The following is a 19,241-nucleotide window of genomic DNA, read 5'->3' on the forward strand; positions in this document are numbered from 1 at the left end:
TAAACGACCAATCTCGTCTTTCCCCACGCCGTATGTAATAAGTAATAACAATATTATATTATACAAACGTGTGTGGGTGACACTTGTTGCGCTCTTCTATTTGGTCGCGCACCGAAACCCCCGCCGTCGTTGTTGTTGTCATTGTCTTATTGTGTTTCCTCTTCGGCCAGTTGTGGTTCGGAAGAAAAAAATATATGGATATTCAATTACACCGACACCTTTGTCATATTATGTGTCTAATTGTATAGGGTAAAGACGTGACGATTGTATAAATTATAGAATCAGAGCAATTGTGCAACGAACGGTCTTCAACGGAGGCGACAATGCATCAGCTATATCCTCAACGCCTTTTGAACCTAACCCAACCCAACCAAACCTAACGTAACCCAACGTAACCAAACCTAACCTAAACGGAGGCGACAATGCATCAGCTATATCCTTAACGCCTTTTGAACTCACCTAACGTAACCAAACCTAACTTAACCCAACCAAACCTAACCTAACCAAACCTATCCTAAACAGAGGCGACAATGCATCAGCTATATCCTTAACGCCTTTTGAACCTAACCTAACCCAACCAACCTCTTTTAAAGTTGGCCAATTAATGAGTGGGTATTTAGTGGAGAGCGAGGAAAAAGCAAAACGGTGTCTTAATATTGAGTTATTGTCTTATAAATATTTTTTTTTGCAAGGAGTCAAAGAGGGTCAACATTTTTCGGGCAAATTTTTTTTTGGGAGGGGGGTTATTAGTAATTGTACAGAAAAAAAGAACTCTAAAAACTAAAAAATATTCTAGGTTGACAAACAGCACCGACTTAAAGTTTTAAGGGTTTTTAATGTCCCGAGCTCTCCCCCCCCCCGCCCCAAAGCTATCGAGTACAAGCGAATATTAAAAGTTGTAATTAATTAATTAATAACATTATTAATCGTGCGTTGCCCCGTATGTTGCAGGTGCGTGGCGGTGGACGCCGGACAGGAGCTGTCGCTGCGGTTCGGGTGTCAGTTTTACGAGGTGAGCGCCGCCGAAAACTTTGCCGGAGTCTCGCTGGCGTTCCACTCGCTGTTGCGCGAGACCCGGGCCGTCCAGCTGCTCCGCGGGCTGCCCATCAGGCGCAAGCTGGGCGTCAACAGCGTGTCCAAGGTGCTGGGCACGATATTCGGCAAGAACAGCAGCAAGCGCGACCGGAAGAAGCGGCCGTCGTTGAGCATATGACCCGCGTGGGCGTCCGTGGCGTGGCCGGCCGGCGGCAACGGCGGCGGCGCGGCCAACGCTACGCTCACGTTATGAGGCACAGAGACATGAACCTGCGACGACAAAACGAATATAAGAGAAGATTTATTGTCCGATAATTATTTATCTTACACGACCGATAATATTGTATTGTTGATAACAACACACCTAAAGTGGCTTCGAGATGATCTGAAATCTAAATTATGTATTCCATTATCTCCTCATATCTGTTATTGGACTCGACGATGATATTATCTCTTGCGGACGCCCCCCAAGCAGCAATCGGCAGAACCCACTGGCAAACAAATTCTGTGAAAGCTCTCTCTTCCTGACACAAAATCAATTATATTGTTGTAAATTACTTACATAAATTATTATATTGTACAACTATTTGACCTGTATTACATTACACCCTATATATTTGATTGTAGTATATTATTACAAATATATGTCATTAACGTATGATGAAAAATAACGGTTAGGTTAACACAATATTATAATATGTTCTTATATACTTTTCGGTTATTCGAAAAATAATAATTCTGATCTCGAAACGTTTTTTTGAAACGATAAAACATATTTTTTTTTTTTATACATATAAATAATATATATATAAGTATCGAACAAAAAAAAAGTATCGGACAAACCGTTGCACGGTAAATTTGCTTGTGATTTTTTTTTTTATCTCGACCGCAAAGCCTTTCTCGCACCGTATTGTTATAAAACAAATTATTTTGTCGATAAATGTAAATTAAAAATAATGTATTTACACACATAATATGTGAACTCGTTTGATTTTCAAGTCACATTACACTTTTGGTACGACACGGTATAACAGAAATCGTGCAAGAGAGGTTTTACGTTGAATGTGTATTTTGACAAAGTAAAAATAACAATTGCAAATTTATTATACCTTTGGCGTTTAATATTTTGTTTGCAACGTTATTTTTTTTTAGTCACGATCGAACTTCGTACAGATTAAATAAAAATAATAATATTACGGTTTCAAATAGTATCTCGTCACTTGTGTAAAATTGTCAGTTTATTGTTTATTGTACTACCGTAGTGAATGTGTCCGATAACAAAAAAAAAAAAAATGTTTAAAAATCACCGACAGTTAAGTAAACTTGTGAAAAATATTGTATTTGTATAAATGGAAAACTATGAACACTTGTTTTTTTTTGTAAATAAATGCGTTTTTTTTTTACTCGAAAATTATAAATTATAAGATATTTTCACAGGACATTGTGCATTTATTTTTATTATTTATTCACTTAAAATAATAATTCTATTTTATACCTTTTACGGCGATTAACACTAATTAATTCGTAGGTATACACATTTGTGTACAAATAACAAGTAGAAATAATTGTTAATTATTCTACTGTAAAAATAAACTTATCAATAATATACTATAACAAAAAAAAAAATAAATATATATATATATTATATAACATAGGTCATAAGTGCTCTCAAACGTTGTGTCTTGGCCGTGATGTGATGTGATTTCGAGATCTCTTAAAATTCTTTTATAGTTCGTTGAGTTTGTCGAAATATTCTTTTTTCTTAACAGGATCGGGAATGATCTAGAGAAAAGATAATTATCAATAAAAAAAATATTGTTATCATTGACATACGACCCCAACGGTTATCGACAGGTCGCCACAAAAAAATCCACTACCGTTTGTTCGCCCGGTTTCCAATTGGCCGGACACACTTCGCCGTGCATGTCCGTGTACTGGAACGCCTGTACCAACCGCAGGGTTTCGTCGACACTACGTCCGACCGGCAAATCGTTCATCGTGATCTGTCTCAGCACGCCTTTGTTGTCTATGATGAATAATCCTCTAGAACGGAGGATTAACAAAATTATTTATTGGACCAAACCCCGTTGAGTATTTTTTTTTTTTTTAATTAAAAAAAATAACGTTTAACGATACCTCAACGAATGGCCGACGTCGCTCAGGTAAACGCCGTAGTCTTTCGATATCCTGTGGGTCATGTCCGACAACAGAGGAATAGACAATTTGCCGAGTCCTCCGTCTTTGCGCGGAGTGTTGACCCACGCCAAATGAGTGAAATGAGAGTCGACCGAAGCCGCGACCACTTCGGCGCCGATTTGTCTGAACTCGTCAATGCGGTCGTTGAAAGCCAATATTTCCGTCGGACATACAAACGTACTAAAATCACAGCGCAAAATTAATCGTTTGTTTTAAATAATCGTCAAAACAATTATAAATAATAAAAACTTACAAGTCTAACGGATAGAAAAAAAACACCAAGTACTTTCCGCGGAAGTCTCTAAGTTTTAGCTCTTTTAACGTGCCGTCCACTACGGCCGTTCCTTTCCAGTCGGGAGCCGGTTTCGATACTGCGAATAAATTTTTAAAAAAAACGTACAAATATTATTATCCCGAACCATGATTGCGCATTGTAATCGCGTTCTGGGCCGATACTGAATTGTCGCGACATACTTAGAGCCTTGGTGTATTGGAGCTTGTGGCCGGTCGCCTCGGCAGAGCTCGACGGAAACACAGTGCCGTCGGCGTAAGTCTGACATTTTGATTCTTCCGTGTAAACCGAGTGGGCGATACTCAAAACCACCAATACAGACACGGCCAAAGCGCTATTACTGGACGACATCATCGACATCATTTTTCTGCGTTCGACGGGTAATAATAACATGAAATAATCTAGAAAAAAAAATAACATTATTTGTAATAATACAATAATTATAATGTGGAGGTGCGCAAAAATATTTGAATATATTAATTCAGAACGTAAATAAAATCATGGAACAAATTTTAAAAACAAAATGTAGCTATTTGTTTTCAGTACAATAAATTTGGACAATATTTAATTGGTTAATTGGTTGATTTTAATGTAATTTTTTATACATTAAATGTATTTGGTCTAAAACAGAACCATCATTTGAGAAAAAACTAATTTAAATGCTTTATATATTTATATTTAATTTGTTTTGATATGAACATTTTTTATTCTTGGAAAAAAGGCCACATTAAGTAACTGAAGGGTACCATAATTTTCCACACCAAAAAAAAATAGAATTCTTGCCAATTATGTTATATTATTAGAAGAATTATTGGAGCAGGTACAACGTAGGTTTTCACGCTACTCATCTTTTAAAAAAAACACTAACACAAAGCCTATCACTATAGTTTTAACTATGATCCCTTAACTAGGAAACGCCATTACTTTGATGTTTATTTTATGTACAAGCTATTAAATGGTCACATTTCTTGTCCTCAGCTTTTAAGTCCGCGTTTGCCGATACTTTTCTCGTTCCAGTTCCAATTTTTCAATCTGATCTCGTAAAACTCTTGTTTCGATTTTTATTAAAAACCTGATAATCCTTCGATCTAAACACGTTGCACATTATCATAGCCGTTATTCGAATATTATCAATTTGTAGGTACTTGTTGAATCATTTTGAAATGTTTATTTAATTTTTTATGTTTTGTTAACACAATTTTTTGTTTCACTATTATATCTATTATAACTTAATATTGTATATATTTTATTGTTACACTTTATCACTGTAGTACTCGAGCCTTTGGTGTAAAATCATAAATAAAACTGAAATAATAATTTTTTTTTACCTGTTTCCTTCCGGTTTGGGTCATAGGATGTGCGTTCTGCGACTTCTGGCCGTGGCCGCTGTGGGCATCGTCGTTGAAACAATAATACCAAGTAACAAAAATTTGTGTGTGTGGCAAGCTGAACTTTGGAAAACCAAAAAAAAAAACTATAGTATGTACACCTATTTGGCGTTTAATCACGACTTCCGGTGATACACGTAGGATGTAAACAAACCAAACGTCAACATTCAACAGAAAAAAATCATAATATCCGCAGTGTGGCAAACGCCGCGACAACGGAGCGACAGGTAAGTCGGCGGTCCGCGGTATCACGGTTCTCACAACATGGCCGCCGGCGTACGGTAGCCCGGCGGCGGCGGCCATCGCGCTCGTTATCGCGGACGGACCGGCGTACCTGTCGCCCGTCTACCATCGACCGGCGCGTTACCCGGACAACACCGATAAACAGCCAGTGCCGTCCAAACCAAATTGTTACCTTTTATTATTATTTGTTATTTTATATTTTCACTATACTATTTTCAATTCATGTTGTTTAATAACTATATATATATACAACAATACCTTGTAGGCGTGTGTTATTATAGTATTTTATAGATTTTTTTTTTTTACTTCAAACACCTCTTTGGGTGTGTAACCGTGTCTTCGGTAACGATTATTCATTCTTGTCTGAGCAATAATATTATTTTCAGCGTTTCAATAGTTATATATTTTTTTATTATTATTCAATAGTTACTTACCTAACATGATCTGTTTTATAATATTCAGAGTAATTTACATATTTTATAGTTTATAAACCGACTAAACGCGAATACTAGAACATCTATATATTGTTATTGTAAAATTGTCCAAAAGAATCTACAAAATGGTAAGCTTAGCTGTTGTTGTGTACTTTTTAGTTGTTATTTTTTTTTTTGTAGTTTTCAACTCTTTGAAATAATATTACTAGGTTACTTGTATTATTTGTCAGGCTTTAGTGGGGTTTATTTTTACCTTTTACGCCAAAAAAGCCTTGATGTCGATGTACTTTTAAATGGTTTTATAAGTATCAATTTTGTAAACGAATACAATTCATTTAAAAAATTGTTACAATTAATAATACATATTAATAGAAAACACATACGGGGTTATAATAACAATTATTTTGTTTCAAAGTGCACACTTGGTAGGACAATTTTGTTTTTAAAAACTTAAACTTTGGGTATAATTCAGATATAATTCCAGAATAGTTGCAATTTGCATGGTACTCTATTGATGTGGACATACCTTCTGAACACACTTGGCCACTGATTTGAACCGGTTTATTTCTGTCTATATATTATCAAAAATCATATTTAAAAGGTATTAAATTAGGCGAAAAATGTAAAAAGTTGACCCCTCCAAATCCGTAGTCAACCATTAAAAAAAAAAAATATTGTAAATCACACTTTGATTGTAGTAATTATTATGACAGATAGGTAATAACGTCGACAAATCAGTATTGACAGGCGATCAACCATAATCGTACGTTATTGACGTTACTACGGTTTTTTTTTTTTTTTAATAATCGGTTAAAATAATATCTTTTTTCGTATACTAATTACGTTTGACGGTTTTGTGCTATTCGACTTGACAAAGCTACATCTGGGTAAATAAGCAGCGACTCCGATAGCGTTGATTTTCATATAATATGCACATGAGCCGCGCCGTACACAAAAACGGCCGCCAATTTCATGCGGGATTCCCGCTGGCGACGGAGGTACCCCCGCCGTAGTTTACGAACGGGCGGGTGGTAACCAAGACGAGGGTACCTTCGTTGCCAGCGGGAATCCCGCATGAAATCGGCGGCCGTTTTTGCGTCCAGCGCGGCTCATCCGTGTAATATTTTTTTGTGAAATCAATGCATACGACCCAGTAAGAACGCGATACGTGTCTATTTTCTCTTTCCCCGCTTTCGCCAATCTCGTCGGTGTGCGTTTTTCAGTCAAGCCTGTACTTTTTTTTTAGCTCAAGTCATAGATGTGTGTGTGTAAAAACGTTGGCCGGACCTTTTAGTGTTTGTTATTTGTTAACGCTTTACGTGCACGCTGTGTTGGCAGAACTGGATCCGGCGGTGGACACCATGAATAAAATTATTTTCACTTATCCCGGATGGCCGACGCTGGCCGAATCCGACGGCACCGCTATAGTGGTGCAGCGGACGGGAACCGCCGGCGCGTCGCAAGTGTTGAACATGGCCGACATACTAGCGACGGACAGCGACGACGGCCGCCAAATAGCCACTTGCGACAACGTGCATCGCAAAATCCGCCAGACGCATCAGTTCATGAGCTGTCGGTATGTGCACGTGATCGGAGAGTGTTACGATTATGGCGTGGGCGCAGCGCGGCGACAGTGTGCGAAAATTGTCGACGAATCCGAATCGACGGAATGCGTGCGTGTCTTTTGGGAAATGATCGCCGAAATCGACGGATTGATGATGCGGTTGCAAGGAATGTTTTCGTGTTTTCACCAGCTTTCGCCGGAAACGTGTCCCGGGTCGTGGACAACTTCAAGAGGTACTACGACCGCTTGACTTTGGACAGCAGATCTCTCGACAAACGAAATCGCGATACACTCATTGAGTGCACCGCACATGTAATGGACATCGCCTTGGAAAGCTTGCGTGGATTCTCTAAAAGTTTTTGCCGGTTGACTTCGCAGGTTGACGACGGCATTTTCGTAGCTGCGGAAATGGTCCAGACGTTGGCCGCATCAAATCCGCCCATCGTCACAGTAAAGGAAATACAACAGCACTTGAATACATTCGTTGGGGTGCATGTAACCGGTTTCGACGCGACCCCTCTTGGCTTTGAGTATGATCCCATACTGAAAACAACCAGCATTAAGGACTAACCGTACGAAGTTCTAAGATAATCTTAACAAAACCATACTACAAAACGAAGATTGGACAGATTCCAATATAATTGAAAATCCAACAGACACTTAACTCGAAACACATCATTAGCCAACAAAGCCACAACAGTTATTCGTTTAACAGTTATCTTATTCGCATTTGATAAAATTACTAAATATATACAGCTATAAAATTTCATTTTATAATTATTAATTACCTTTAAGAATTCAAATATATGTTTAAAAAAAACCAAAAGCTTCTAGTTTTTTTGTGTAATAATATTATTTAGTAGTCAATTTTGATTTGTTCAAATATATATTACAGCTCGCAAATCTAAAAGAATTATTACAACAAAAGGTGATAAAATCACTTTCAAATAAACGCTTCGATGCGAATATGTTATGTATAAATATCGATGTAAACGTTGTAATGGCAATAATGTGCCTAAAACTTTTTATGTTAATTTTATGGTGGACACTAATAGAGTTAGACGTCTATCTATAACAACCTCTTATCCGTATATTGTAATATTATCAAATACGTGTTGACTGTTAATTCACTCACTCAATAAAAAAAAAAGTTGAATTATAGATTTTTGAGAAAACTGTATAATATGATATAGCGCCGTTTTAGATCTACCGTCTAATTTTAAACCATGGCGTCGTTGAACCTAAAAATAAAGAAAACTACCTTTTCTAGGTTTTTGATATTTTTTCATTTTTCCAAGGTATATCGATAGTGTTGTGACCAAAAAGTATTTTATACGAGTTTGAAACTAATTCAACTATTTATTAAACAGTTAAATATCATAGGTATGAAAAAGAATAATAAGCAGGGTAGGATATTGTATTTATTTTGGATAGGGTGGGTATGGGATGGTGATTAGGGGAAATCGGTAATCCCTCGATAACTGATAAGAGATGATCAGCAGAAGAGATTGAACGGTTGATCATAAGCCGTTCGTGATCCATTGAATTGAAAGCAACTTAGGATGGTCCGGTTTCAATTCTGTAAAGAGATATGAGTTCATTTTTTGCTTTTTTATGTGAAAAAATTGTTTTTTATTAATTGAAAATGTCGACAATAATGATTACTGTTGTATATTATATAAAGGCGACGCGTTGCGAGGGCAAAATGGAAAACAACATTGGAAAAAACGACGGCGAGAAGAATAATATGGTCTTACCGTTTGACGTTTACGGATCAGCCGCCGAGTACAGTAATTATAATAGCTGTTCAAGTGTTTTCGACGGCGACCACCGTGAGTACTCAACGGAAACTTCGAAATTCACTTCAAAATCGACTGCGATAACAGTTAACTCGTCGAAATCGAACGGCACTAATGCACGGGACGAGGACGACGAAGAAAATTTTATAAGCAAGTATTTTTTAAAAAAAATGGGTCAATTGTCTCCCTGATTCTACTGGCTGATCCAGCCACTGTTAAATCTACTGTGTACGGTTTTTATAGAGATTTATTTCACTTCTGGCACCGTGTTGAAACCGACCCAACGACCTTATGACTTGCGGTTGAAAATGGATCAAGCCAACAGACAACTGCAAATCGACACCGACCAAGTGCTACCGGCCAGCGTATCGTCAAGAGTCAAATTCGATAACACCGTAGTGGTTTTGGACAGCTTCGACGACATAGGTACTCGTATATCTACTTTAAGCGCGGTGTAGACCTTCAGAAGATCTTAAACTTAAGTCTCTACTATACATCGACCCTTTCACCACAAGCTAATTTTGTGGGAATATCACAAACTGAAATACCGCTTATAGATTCAGTAAATATTTGTCCAATTCATAGTCTCTTCTTCATCGCTTTATCCCATGCAAATGGGGTCGGCCATCAAAATCCTATTTTTTCCCACATTTCACTATCTCTCCATCTATTCCACAGGTCTTTACAAGAATCATTCATATCCGTTTTCCTTCCTTTTTCTATGGCCAAAAGATCTCGGACTATTCATTCCCAAATTTACTCTTATAAGCATCATTTGTAAGTTTATCCAAATTTATTAAAATAACAAATATGTGCTTATTGCTGCCCCTGATAAACTCCTCTAAACTCTCACTGGAAGAGGTTGGGTTAGGTTAGGTGGTGTTAGAGATTTGTGGTAAGAGAGTATTTGGCTGTCTTATTCCATTTGTATGGCACTAATGCAAGAATAAGAAGACATTCTCTGTAAAGATCTCTGCGAGTAATACGACGATTTGAGGTCCCACAAGTGCATTTTTACTATTGACGGTCTTAATCTTGTAACCTTATCAATAATAATCAATTGTCTACTTGTTTGTGCTTACAGATGTTCCATGTGATAATATACCATGTTGTGTTATCACATACTCGTTGATAATACGTTAAAAGTTTAATTGTTTGTTTTGGTTTCTGCACTGAAACAGGCACTGTGTCGGTGGGCACGGAGAGGCTTCACGGTTCCGACACGGGTTTCGAGGGAGCCGGCGAAGAAAACGGAACGGTCGTGGCCAAAGTGGACTTGGTGCCTGGTGCCGAGGAAGACGACCAAAACGACGTGGTCGTCCGCCAGACCTCGGACAAACAGACCACGGACCTCCAACAACAACATGGCTGCACTGACGCGGATGACAAGGCGCTGATGTCGAGCGCGTCGTTTAGTCGGAGCTTCTCGTCCGACTCGGACGATCCGCCGCCGTTCGTCAACATGATCGAGTCCGGCGACGAATTCGAAACGATCATGAACAAGACCAAGGGCGGCGGCGGCAACAGCCAAGGGGGGCCGGCCATCGACGAACAAGTGGCGTACTTTCCGGAACTGTTCACGCACTCGCAGTACAAACTGTACGACAACGGCTCGGCGGACGGCGGCAAGACGACGGACGACGCGGAAGTGAACATATACGTGCCGAAAAAGTTGGACGCCGAAGAACTGAGGAACAGGTTGAAGGACGTGAGCAAGGAACGGCGGCGACGGAAACCGGCAGAGCCGGCGGGCAAAAAGAACCACGGCCCCAGAAAGTCGGCGGCCAAGAAGCCCGATCCCGGTAGGCCGCCGCCGCCGCCGTGGTGCCGCCCGCGTTCGACCGGTCCGGCGGCGGCGTCCGGGCCACGGGCAAGCCGCGGTCCGCGTATTACTTTGAGCTGGACACCACGGGAAAACTGAAACCTCTGGACAAGAACAGCGCGCCACCGTGCGACGGCAAGCAGTCGACGAAATCCGCCAAGTTTTTCCACATCAACCTGAAGGCGGCAAAGGACGGCGACGGAGCCACCGCCGACAAGACGGGCGCAAGCTGCAAGATCCAGCGGCCGGCGAAAACGCCAAACGCCGATCTGTTTTTGGAGTTCCACACCGACAACGCGGGCAACAAGGGCGCCAAGTTGGTGATTAAAAAAAAACCGACAGACTGCGCCAAGCAACAAGCACAGGCGTCGGCCAGTGGCGGCAGTGAACGGTCCAGACTGCCGGGATACAACGGTCTCAGGTCGGAGTACGGTCTGTCCGCCGAACAGTTATTGGAGAGACGTAGATTGAAAATGGATCGCGAACGTCGGAGGAAGGAGGCGCGGCAAAAAAGAACCGAAGAAGAACAAAGGAGGCGGGCGGAAAACGAGAAAATTTTTTACAAGTGGCTCCAACAAAAGAGACAGCAGAAAAAACAGGTCAAGGCCAGGCACAGTTATCCAATGAGCAGACTTACAGTTTCCTCGGCAAGGACGTCCATGTGAGTATCTAAGTCGCTTCGAATCCTGTAGCATGGCTTAAGAATTACTTAGGTCTAAAACGGAGTAAGTTTAGTAGCGGAAAACCTATTTACTTTCTTGCTTGCCGATTAAACATAAGCGAATGAGGGAATTGTTGAAGACCTAACGGTTGGATTAGATACAAAAAGACAACGCTAGGTTGTGACTAGATAGGATTAGGAAGGAACCCCTGGTAAGATACAGTCAGGGTAAGAAAGATGAGCATTTATCTGAGATGAGACGAACAATATTATGTTACAAGTATTGACAATGATTGTAAAGTTCTTTTTTTTTTTTTTACACAGCAAATCCTTCGACAACGGCAACTACAGAAAAGGATCGTTCGCATTGGAAGAATTGCTGAAGATGAAAGACGACCAAAGTGGGTGGTTTAAGTTGTGAAGAAATTTTTTAATTTTATTTGAACGATGATAGTCACATTAGCAGCTGCTGTTTTGGAATTTATATATACTATAGGTTCAATGTGGCAGAGTAGTATAATGCTGTTTGGATAATTGTATTAATTATTGTAATATCATAGCAGTAGTTATCCGGTCGTTTGACTTTCGATATAGAAATCAGTTGGTCAGTTTTTTTAGACCTAGAAACCATTCTAAATGCAATTATACGATTATAGCATAATAATAAGTAGAAATTGTATTGTTGAACAGCATTATTTTGGTCGTTTTCCTTCAAATGACGGTTAAAACTAAGTCAAATGTTACTCTTAAATAAAAAAATTGTTTTTAAAAATGATATTCGATTAATAAAAACTTGTAAAGTGCATAAAATACGTCAAAGCTCTACTATGAAAAATAAATTAAAGAACCAATATCCGTAATCGTTTTGATTTGTATAGGTACTTAAACTTGTCATTTTATACCTGATATTTTTAAGAATAGTAGTTTTTTCATGTCTATTGTTATTTAAAACAGTTTAATTAAGTCAAACAAAAAACAAGGTTTTGTACGTTTATATAAAAACTGATGATAATAATAATTATTGTATTATCTGTAACTGCCATTTTTATGTAGAATAGTACAGTAACTTTAAGAAGTATTCATATTATATTATAGCCAAGTATTTCGAGTACTTTTATTATGTTCATAATATTGTATTGTAAACTTAAACAAATTATTATATTTGTAACTACTTGTAGTATAATATCTTATCTACTTTTTTTTCTTCAATATTTATTGTTAATTGTTTAATTAATTAAATAATATTCCTCTCCGTTCAGCAATCATTCTTCGATCTTAAAAAATATTACGAATCGAAAAAATCTTCTAACTGAAGTCAATTAAAGTTTAATTAAAACAAATTATGCTTGTTTCATTGTTTTAATTCAAACCAATACATAGATAATTAATCACTAATTTTAGTGCTTCCGGCCGATGGATATGGAAATTAAAATCTATAAATTTTCTTATTATACGAGTCTTATGTTATAACCCTTTAATAAATCAAACAAATTCATACAAGTGTACCTATATGCCTATTTATTTATATATTTTTATTAAACAATTTTCTTTATTTACAATCTATACAAATGTATAATCAGCAAGTCTGATGACAAAGATACAGTGACAATATTCAATAATGTAGGAATAGGAAGGCTCTCTGCAGTGCTACCTGACCAGAATAATTTCAAATACTAAATACATGTTTGATAACATATTTATTAAGAAAAATTGTACATGTCTTAGTCGCACTATAGATCTTCCTCGGATCTAATTTTCAGATCTTATGTCCTAAAACTATACCCAGGGGTGAATAAAAAAAAGGGGGGAGGGCTAGAAAAAAAATTCACTCCAAACTCATATAAATAGTCATAGAGTTACAGTTTACATAGTAAAAAAAAAATACATATTTTAATATATTATATTATAAAAAAATAAACATAAATATACTCTTTATTGCGTACAGTTTAAGTACATAAGAGGGGGGGATTCAGCTTCTTTAGTCCCCCTTATTTGTATCCCCTGGCTACACCTAAAAGAGAGTAATGAAGGAAAAAAGTTTCTATCCCTTCTGGGAGAAAGAGTTATTGGTAATGCCTTGGTTTCTTATTGTAGTTTAGTAGCAGTTGGACTGTTTTTACTATATTATAGTACACCTTAATTTGTACATTTTTTTGGTGTGACATTTTTGAGTCAATAATATTGACCAAACAAGGTAGGAACTACTTAAATGCGATGGATATTCTAATTGGATTTTCCTTTGTTAGGTTAGACTTAGGTAAACGTCTCGAAAAAGAAAAATTCTAATTTCTTAAATTGTGTTTTGTGTATAGAAACTAAAAATTGTTCGTTAATTCCGAGATCATTTATTTAATTCAGCAAAGAAAATTATAAAACACAAAACTCAATTAGAAATACATTTTAGAAAATTATTCAAACTGGTAGACCGACAACTTTTTTGAGAAGTCAAAATTATCTTCCACTTTTGTTTGAAACTTTTTTGGATTTTTCGGGTAAAACTATGAAAAATGTTTAACCTTTCAGAAACTTAAGAAAATCGCACAAGTCCAATCTATGAGAACTTTAAGCGTATATACCAACATTAAAAAAAAAAATAATAATTTGTTTGGGTTTTTTCCCGCCATTTGCTAAAATTTAAATTGTCTGTTGAGGTTGATCTACCGACTGTTTTCTAATTTGCTTACTACTTTTGTCTAGTTGAATCATTGATCGTTATTTTATATCCAAAACGGCCACCGACTGCTATAATTGATTTAAAAATCGCTTATTTAATTGTTTAAAAAAAATGTAATAATAAAAGTAAGCGTAATGTTAGTATTAATGTCCGTGGCCGTAATTAAGTTGGCAGCACTTGCTTCCGACGAAATATAAAATTAACAAATGGCGAAACAGTAAACACTGTCCGCTTGGCAATAATTTTCAAAATTTTCAATAGTGTTTTTGTAAAATACTTATACTAAATTTAACAAAATCTTAAAAAAGAGTGAGTAAAAAGCTTACTGTAGAGTAATCTGTGACAATATGGCCTGGATTCATTGCAATACATGTTTCGTTCAGCCCAACCCGAAAAACGTTGCAAACAAATTGTTTTTCCTCACAACTTGCGGTCATGTATTTTGTGAGACCTGCGGTTGTTTTACAGACAGTAAGTGTGTCTCAATGGGTTTTCCAAGATTTAACTCGATTTTCGGTAAAATTTGCTTGTTTTTTAGGTACCTCAAAGAAATGCAAAGAATGTAAAAGCAATTGTTCATACACTACTATTGGAGATAAGGTATTTATTTAATCAAAAAATACCAATAAACCAAGCCTATTATTATATTATCTTCTTCGATAATAATCTTAGTATTTGTTCCGCAGGCCTTTCAGACAAATCGCCAGGTATTGGAGTACTTCCAGGAACCAAACAATGTGTGCACAAAACTATTACAAGTGATGAAATTTCAAAAAGCTCACCAGAATAAATTAGTCGCCCACCATCAGCGTATCGTAAGTACCGAGTAAAAGAATTATTTTTATTACTTGCGGATTAACAGGTATGCTTATTTTTGTTTAGCTGTTAAAATACAACAGAGCCAAAATGTATATAAAAAAACTTGAAAATCAATTGGAGATTGCCAAAAAGTATGTTGGTGATTTATAAAAAAAATACTATTTACTACAATAACATAATATTATGATAATATTTTTTTCATGTTGTCCAAGAGCTTTGAACGGTAATAATATTATGTTTCCTGAACTGACAAATACGCAAGATAAAAATCCAATTTTTCAAATGAACTCAACACCGTTTAAGCTGATCAAAGAGGACGCGAGGCATCGTAATAGTTGTAACGATGTAGTGTTCAAACAGCCAGACATGAATTACAGGTATTAATGCCTACAACAAACAGAATAGTGTTAGCCAAACGTGTTTAAGTACATTATTAAAACTATATTGTGTATCAAAAATTTAAGGAAAAACAATCATCATCAGAGTAACGTGTCCCTGTCCTCGGTGAGTACAGGTTCTGGAATGCAAACTCCCGGGTCTTCATCGACATGCAAAAGGTCGGTAAATATTTAACAAAATAATTTTGTGTACAATTTTTTTTTCACGGTATTTATTTTTACCTAAAATCCTAAAAATGTATTTTCGATTTGACTTAACTTAGAAACTTAAGGGATCTCAAAAGGTCCAGCATGCAACCTAAGAATTTAATTTTATCTCTTCTTCCAATGTGTAATCTATCGGATAGATCAACACCTCAAAACAAAAATAAACGTCTCGTTGCCAATCCTCTGTTCACCACTTTTGCAACTCAGAAAGCAGTCATAGTTATAAAATGATGTTAAAACAATTTGTTATTAAAGAAAAAAAATTTGTTTTATTATTGTCGAGTTAAATTTAAATACTTAAAACAATTTTATTTTGTTTTTATTTTAGTCAAAATCAAGCACGCCCTAATGCAAATGTTTTGTCGGTGAGCAAATTGTATTTGGGTTCAAACGGATCCTTGATTTAAGTGTGTATTTAAATTGTAATTTTAATGCATCATCCAAATAAAACTTATTAATTTTTTTTTTTTAGCCATATTAACCAACTCAGAATTGTTTAATTTAAATGCCGCCGATTGTCAATTTGAATACGGTTGTGTCGAAACTGATCGTTGGAAATCCGAACAAGATTGTAACGTTACGTTGAACTTTATAGTATTAAGCTAGTTTTATTTTTATTTAATGTTTATTTGTCGTTCTTGTCGTGCAGAATTATTTCATTTAGACTAGTCAGTAAAATTAAAAAGTTAAACTAATTATTTTTTATATCTCGAAATAGGTAAATACAATTTTGTAATTTTTTTTATTTTGAAAATAACAGAATAATTTGATTTTCCTGTGTTGCTTTGAGAACTTATAAAATAAATATAGTAATAATTGTGAATGAAATAAAGAAAATGTAAAATATTAAAAAAAGTTCAAAATGCGAAATTTGCTTGTTTTTATTTTTCAATGAGGATGGGGATATAAATTATTTGTCTCTTGGCTACACTGGTTTTACCACTTATCAGTTTCAAAAAACCGCTTATCAATTTGGAATCACGAATCACGTTCTATTTTGCAAAATTGAATTTTTCCACTTATTCTTTGTACAAACTAATAATAATATTGTAAAAACGATAATTGGAAATATAAATTATAAACACTTATTTTTATTCGTCAAGTAATTTAAGACAATGACCAACAACGGCGATTTGATCCTGTGTTATAATCGCGGATGTACCTTAAAATTTGATCCAAACAAAAACCCAGAAGGTAATGCATTTATACCGTCATTAATTAATTTGAATAATAAATTTATGTTAATATTTTCATCGTTCTGAATAGGTACAAAATTGTATGTTGTGGATCGTAGATCTATTGTGAGTTTTTTAAGAACTTAATACTTACAGTAAAAACATTAAATATCAACCCAACATATTATTATTCGTCGTTATACAATTGATGAATTTATAAATCAAATACCTACACATTGCTTAAAAATATTTTTGAATTATCGTTGCTCTCCATTCGACTTTCAAAAATCAAACTCTATGACTAGATTAGTCTACTTTTCAACCTAGCCACGCATACTAAAGCATAAAAAACCTAATTAAAAAGATTTCTTTTTTTCTTTTCCCTAATCTGTTGTTTTACTATTATCCCAACAATTAATTTTGTATGTTAGTTTATACTTATCACACGGATATCATACAAATGAGACGTTTTATTGTTGCCTTAGGCTCCTGTACCTTTCATCCTGGCGAACCGTTTTTCCACGACGCCTACAAAGGCTGGAGTTGCTGCAAGAAAAAGTGTACGGATTTCACCGAATTCCTCAATATAAAAGTAATTAATTAAAATTAAAAAAGAAAACATTGTTAATCTCGATGATTACAACATATACCCTTACGACTATAGTGCTGTTTTGGATGTAATTTTAGGGTTGCACGAAAGGCTGTCATAACGGTACCAAACCAAAAGAGCCCGAAAAGTATGTTCCTGACAAGGATACCAAGGACGACGTGATTGAATACCACGCTCCAAAACCTGTGTCGTTACCCAGACCACCGGCTGACTCGCCGATGACGTGCTTAAAACCAACTGTATCACCTAATTTGTTGCAACAAATATCTGCACTCAACGTAGGTAGCAGCAACGCGAGTGATTCCACCGACCTAACAGACGTGCCGGTCGGCACAATGTGTAAGAACAACGGCTGTAAACAGGTATAGAACGATTTTTTTTTCTTTATAATAAACTACATATTGTCTGTTAAACATGTACGATTGACAATTAGGCGTACGAAGGTCCTAACGAAAAAGCCGTTAATAAAACATGTAAGAATCATCCCGGAGTACCGATTTTCCACGAAGGCATGAAATATTGGTCGTGTTGCAATAAGAAAACTTCAGATTTCAATGTTTTTTTGGAACAAGCCGGGTGTTCCGAGGGAGAACATTGCTGGATAAAAGACACGGTATGATTTTCTCTATTTGTTTAATAACCGTTGACCCGTAACCGATAAGGTGCGGTGTCTCACACGCCGCTTGTCAATGTAAATCTTATGTTGGCTTCTTATCATTGTACCAGTTATGGGTCAATTAGCAATGAAATGGATTTTATTTATGATTTTAGAAAACTCAAGGACAAACCAATTGTCGTTTCGATTGGCATCAGACTGGTCCGTGGGTGGTAGTATCGATTTTCGCCAAAAAGTACAATCCAAACAAATCGGTAGTACGATTGTCTGCCGTCGGTCTGTCCGTTGAATTGTATTTCCCAGCCGAAAATTCCGTGTTCGCCAAAAATATAGAATTATACGGCGTAATAAAATTAATTTCTCTCGTTGTTAATAATCGTGTCGTACATTAAACTAATTATTTACGTATGAAATTTGTGTTTAGATTGTGGATGTAGACAGCAGCGTCGTGTCCATGTTACCAACTAAAGTGGAGATCAAACTGAAAAAAGCCGAAGCAATGTCTTGGGGTCGATTGGATTATCCGAAAATCAATAAATCATTGAACGGTGCTGCGTCCAAGGATCCAAAATCGAACCACAAAGACAATAGTAACGACTGTTATGTAGAAAGCGTAGATCTGGGCGACCTTTAGATTTTTTATAACTGTTTTTATTTTGAATATTATAAAATATTAATTGAAACAAAGCTGATTAAGAATAGATTTAAAAACCATGTAGTTCTTGTCATTATTTTTTAGAATTTTTTTTTTAAGATATGTCATCGAATGTACTTTTTCACGTGTGAAACGTCGTAAATATATTGTAATTATTATTATAAATATTGCTATCGTTTGTTTTTCCCCAAAAAATTTTACCCCAACTTAAACCCAATACAGACACGTAAACGGACAGTTTAAAAACAATAATCACTCGAGTTTGTTATTTTATTTATTTTTATTTTCCAACGTACTGTAGTAAAGTAATTACTAATTATTATTATACAATACTTAAAAATACAAAATAAATATAATAATATAATGACTAGATTTTTTTTTTTTTTTTTTATGAGTAACGTATCGTATGATCCACATAATAATTTAAGAGGCATTTACGACAATTTAAGCAATATAAGTATATAATATTGTATAATACTTAGTTTTAAACATGTAGTTTTCACACTAGAATGCACTCGACTAAAAACTTATCTTGACTAGGCACTTCTCTAACGTGTGCTTTAAAGTTTAAGTGTATAAATATTAAATATACATTTTTGTTTTACATTTAGAAATACAATTTTAAAAAAAATATTTACATAACTGTCAATTGA

General features: G+C 35.9%; 5 protein-coding genes across 5 annotated transcripts in view; 4 read left to right on the forward strand and 1 right to left on the reverse strand.

Annotated features, from left to right (window-relative positions):
* Positions 1 to 2,428, forward strand: part of LOC126842974 (ras-related and estrogen-regulated growth inhibitor-like) — a 72,282-nt gene extending 69,854 nt beyond the window's left edge. Inside the window, exon 6 of the mRNA XM_050580238.1 lies at positions 952 to 2,428. Within this exon, the coding sequence (XP_050436195.1) occupies positions 952 to 1,213 (262 nt within the window). The 3' untranslated portion in view covers positions 1,214 to 2,428. The remainder of the gene's footprint in view (positions 1 to 951) is intronic.
* Positions 2,429 to 2,476: 48 nt separating this feature from the next.
* Positions 2,477 to 5,074, reverse strand: LOC126842973 (peroxiredoxin-2-like). The gene is made up of 6 exons (XM_050580237.1): positions 4,852 to 5,074; positions 3,706 to 3,924; positions 3,485 to 3,602; positions 3,172 to 3,411; positions 2,913 to 3,078; positions 2,477 to 2,817 (listed from the first exon to the last, which is right to left on the reverse strand). The coding sequence occupies exons 2-6, from the start codon at positions 3,914 to 3,916 to the stop codon at positions 2,761 to 2,763; spliced, it is 792 nt and encodes a 263-aa protein (XP_050436194.1). The 5' UTR covers positions 3,917 to 3,924; positions 4,852 to 5,074; the 3' UTR covers positions 2,477 to 2,760.
* Positions 5,075 to 8,857: 3,783 nt separating this feature from the next.
* On the forward strand, positions 8,858 to 12,151 carry LOC126843163 (uncharacterized). The gene is made up of 5 exons (XM_050580524.1): positions 8,858 to 9,101; positions 9,195 to 9,377; positions 10,133 to 10,775; positions 10,892 to 11,434; positions 11,759 to 12,151. Exons 1-5 carry the CDS (start codon positions 8,858 to 8,860, stop codon positions 11,853 to 11,855), a joined length of 1,710 nt encoding a protein of 569 aa, XP_050436481.1. The 3' UTR covers positions 11,856 to 12,151.
* Positions 12,152 to 14,374: 2,223 nt separating this feature from the next.
* Positions 14,375 to 16,245, forward strand: LOC126843322 (probable E3 SUMO-protein ligase RNF212). The gene is made up of 8 exons (XM_050580761.1): positions 14,375 to 14,579; positions 14,647 to 14,708; positions 14,795 to 14,923; positions 14,991 to 15,058; positions 15,140 to 15,304; positions 15,392 to 15,484; positions 15,861 to 15,939; positions 16,005 to 16,245. Exons 1-7 carry the CDS (start codon positions 14,456 to 14,458, stop codon positions 15,937 to 15,939), a joined length of 720 nt encoding a protein of 239 aa, XP_050436718.1. The 5' UTR covers positions 14,375 to 14,455; the 3' UTR covers positions 16,005 to 16,245.
* A 272-nt stretch (positions 16,246 to 16,517) lies between these two features.
* LOC126842996 (cysteine and histidine-rich domain-containing protein morgana) lies at positions 16,518 to 18,873 on the forward strand. The gene is made up of 6 exons (XM_050580284.1): positions 16,518 to 16,726; positions 17,193 to 17,299; positions 17,395 to 17,679; positions 17,751 to 17,930; positions 18,089 to 18,277; positions 18,358 to 18,873. Exons 1-6 carry the CDS (start codon positions 16,648 to 16,650, stop codon positions 18,565 to 18,567), a joined length of 1,050 nt encoding a protein of 349 aa, XP_050436241.1. The 5' UTR covers positions 16,518 to 16,647; the 3' UTR covers positions 18,568 to 18,873.
* The last annotated feature ends 368 nt before the right edge of the window (positions 18,874 to 19,241 follow it).

Source organism: Adelges cooleyi, unplaced genomic scaffold (assembly GCF_023614345.1).
Source record: "Adelges cooleyi isolate 19-005CV unplaced genomic scaffold, UGA_ACOO_1.1 ACOO_flye_CR_arks_rails_tigmint_CR_PRNA_574, whole genome shotgun sequence".
Taxonomy (NCBI): Eukaryota; Metazoa; Arthropoda; class Insecta; order Hemiptera; family Adelgidae; genus Adelges; species Adelges cooleyi.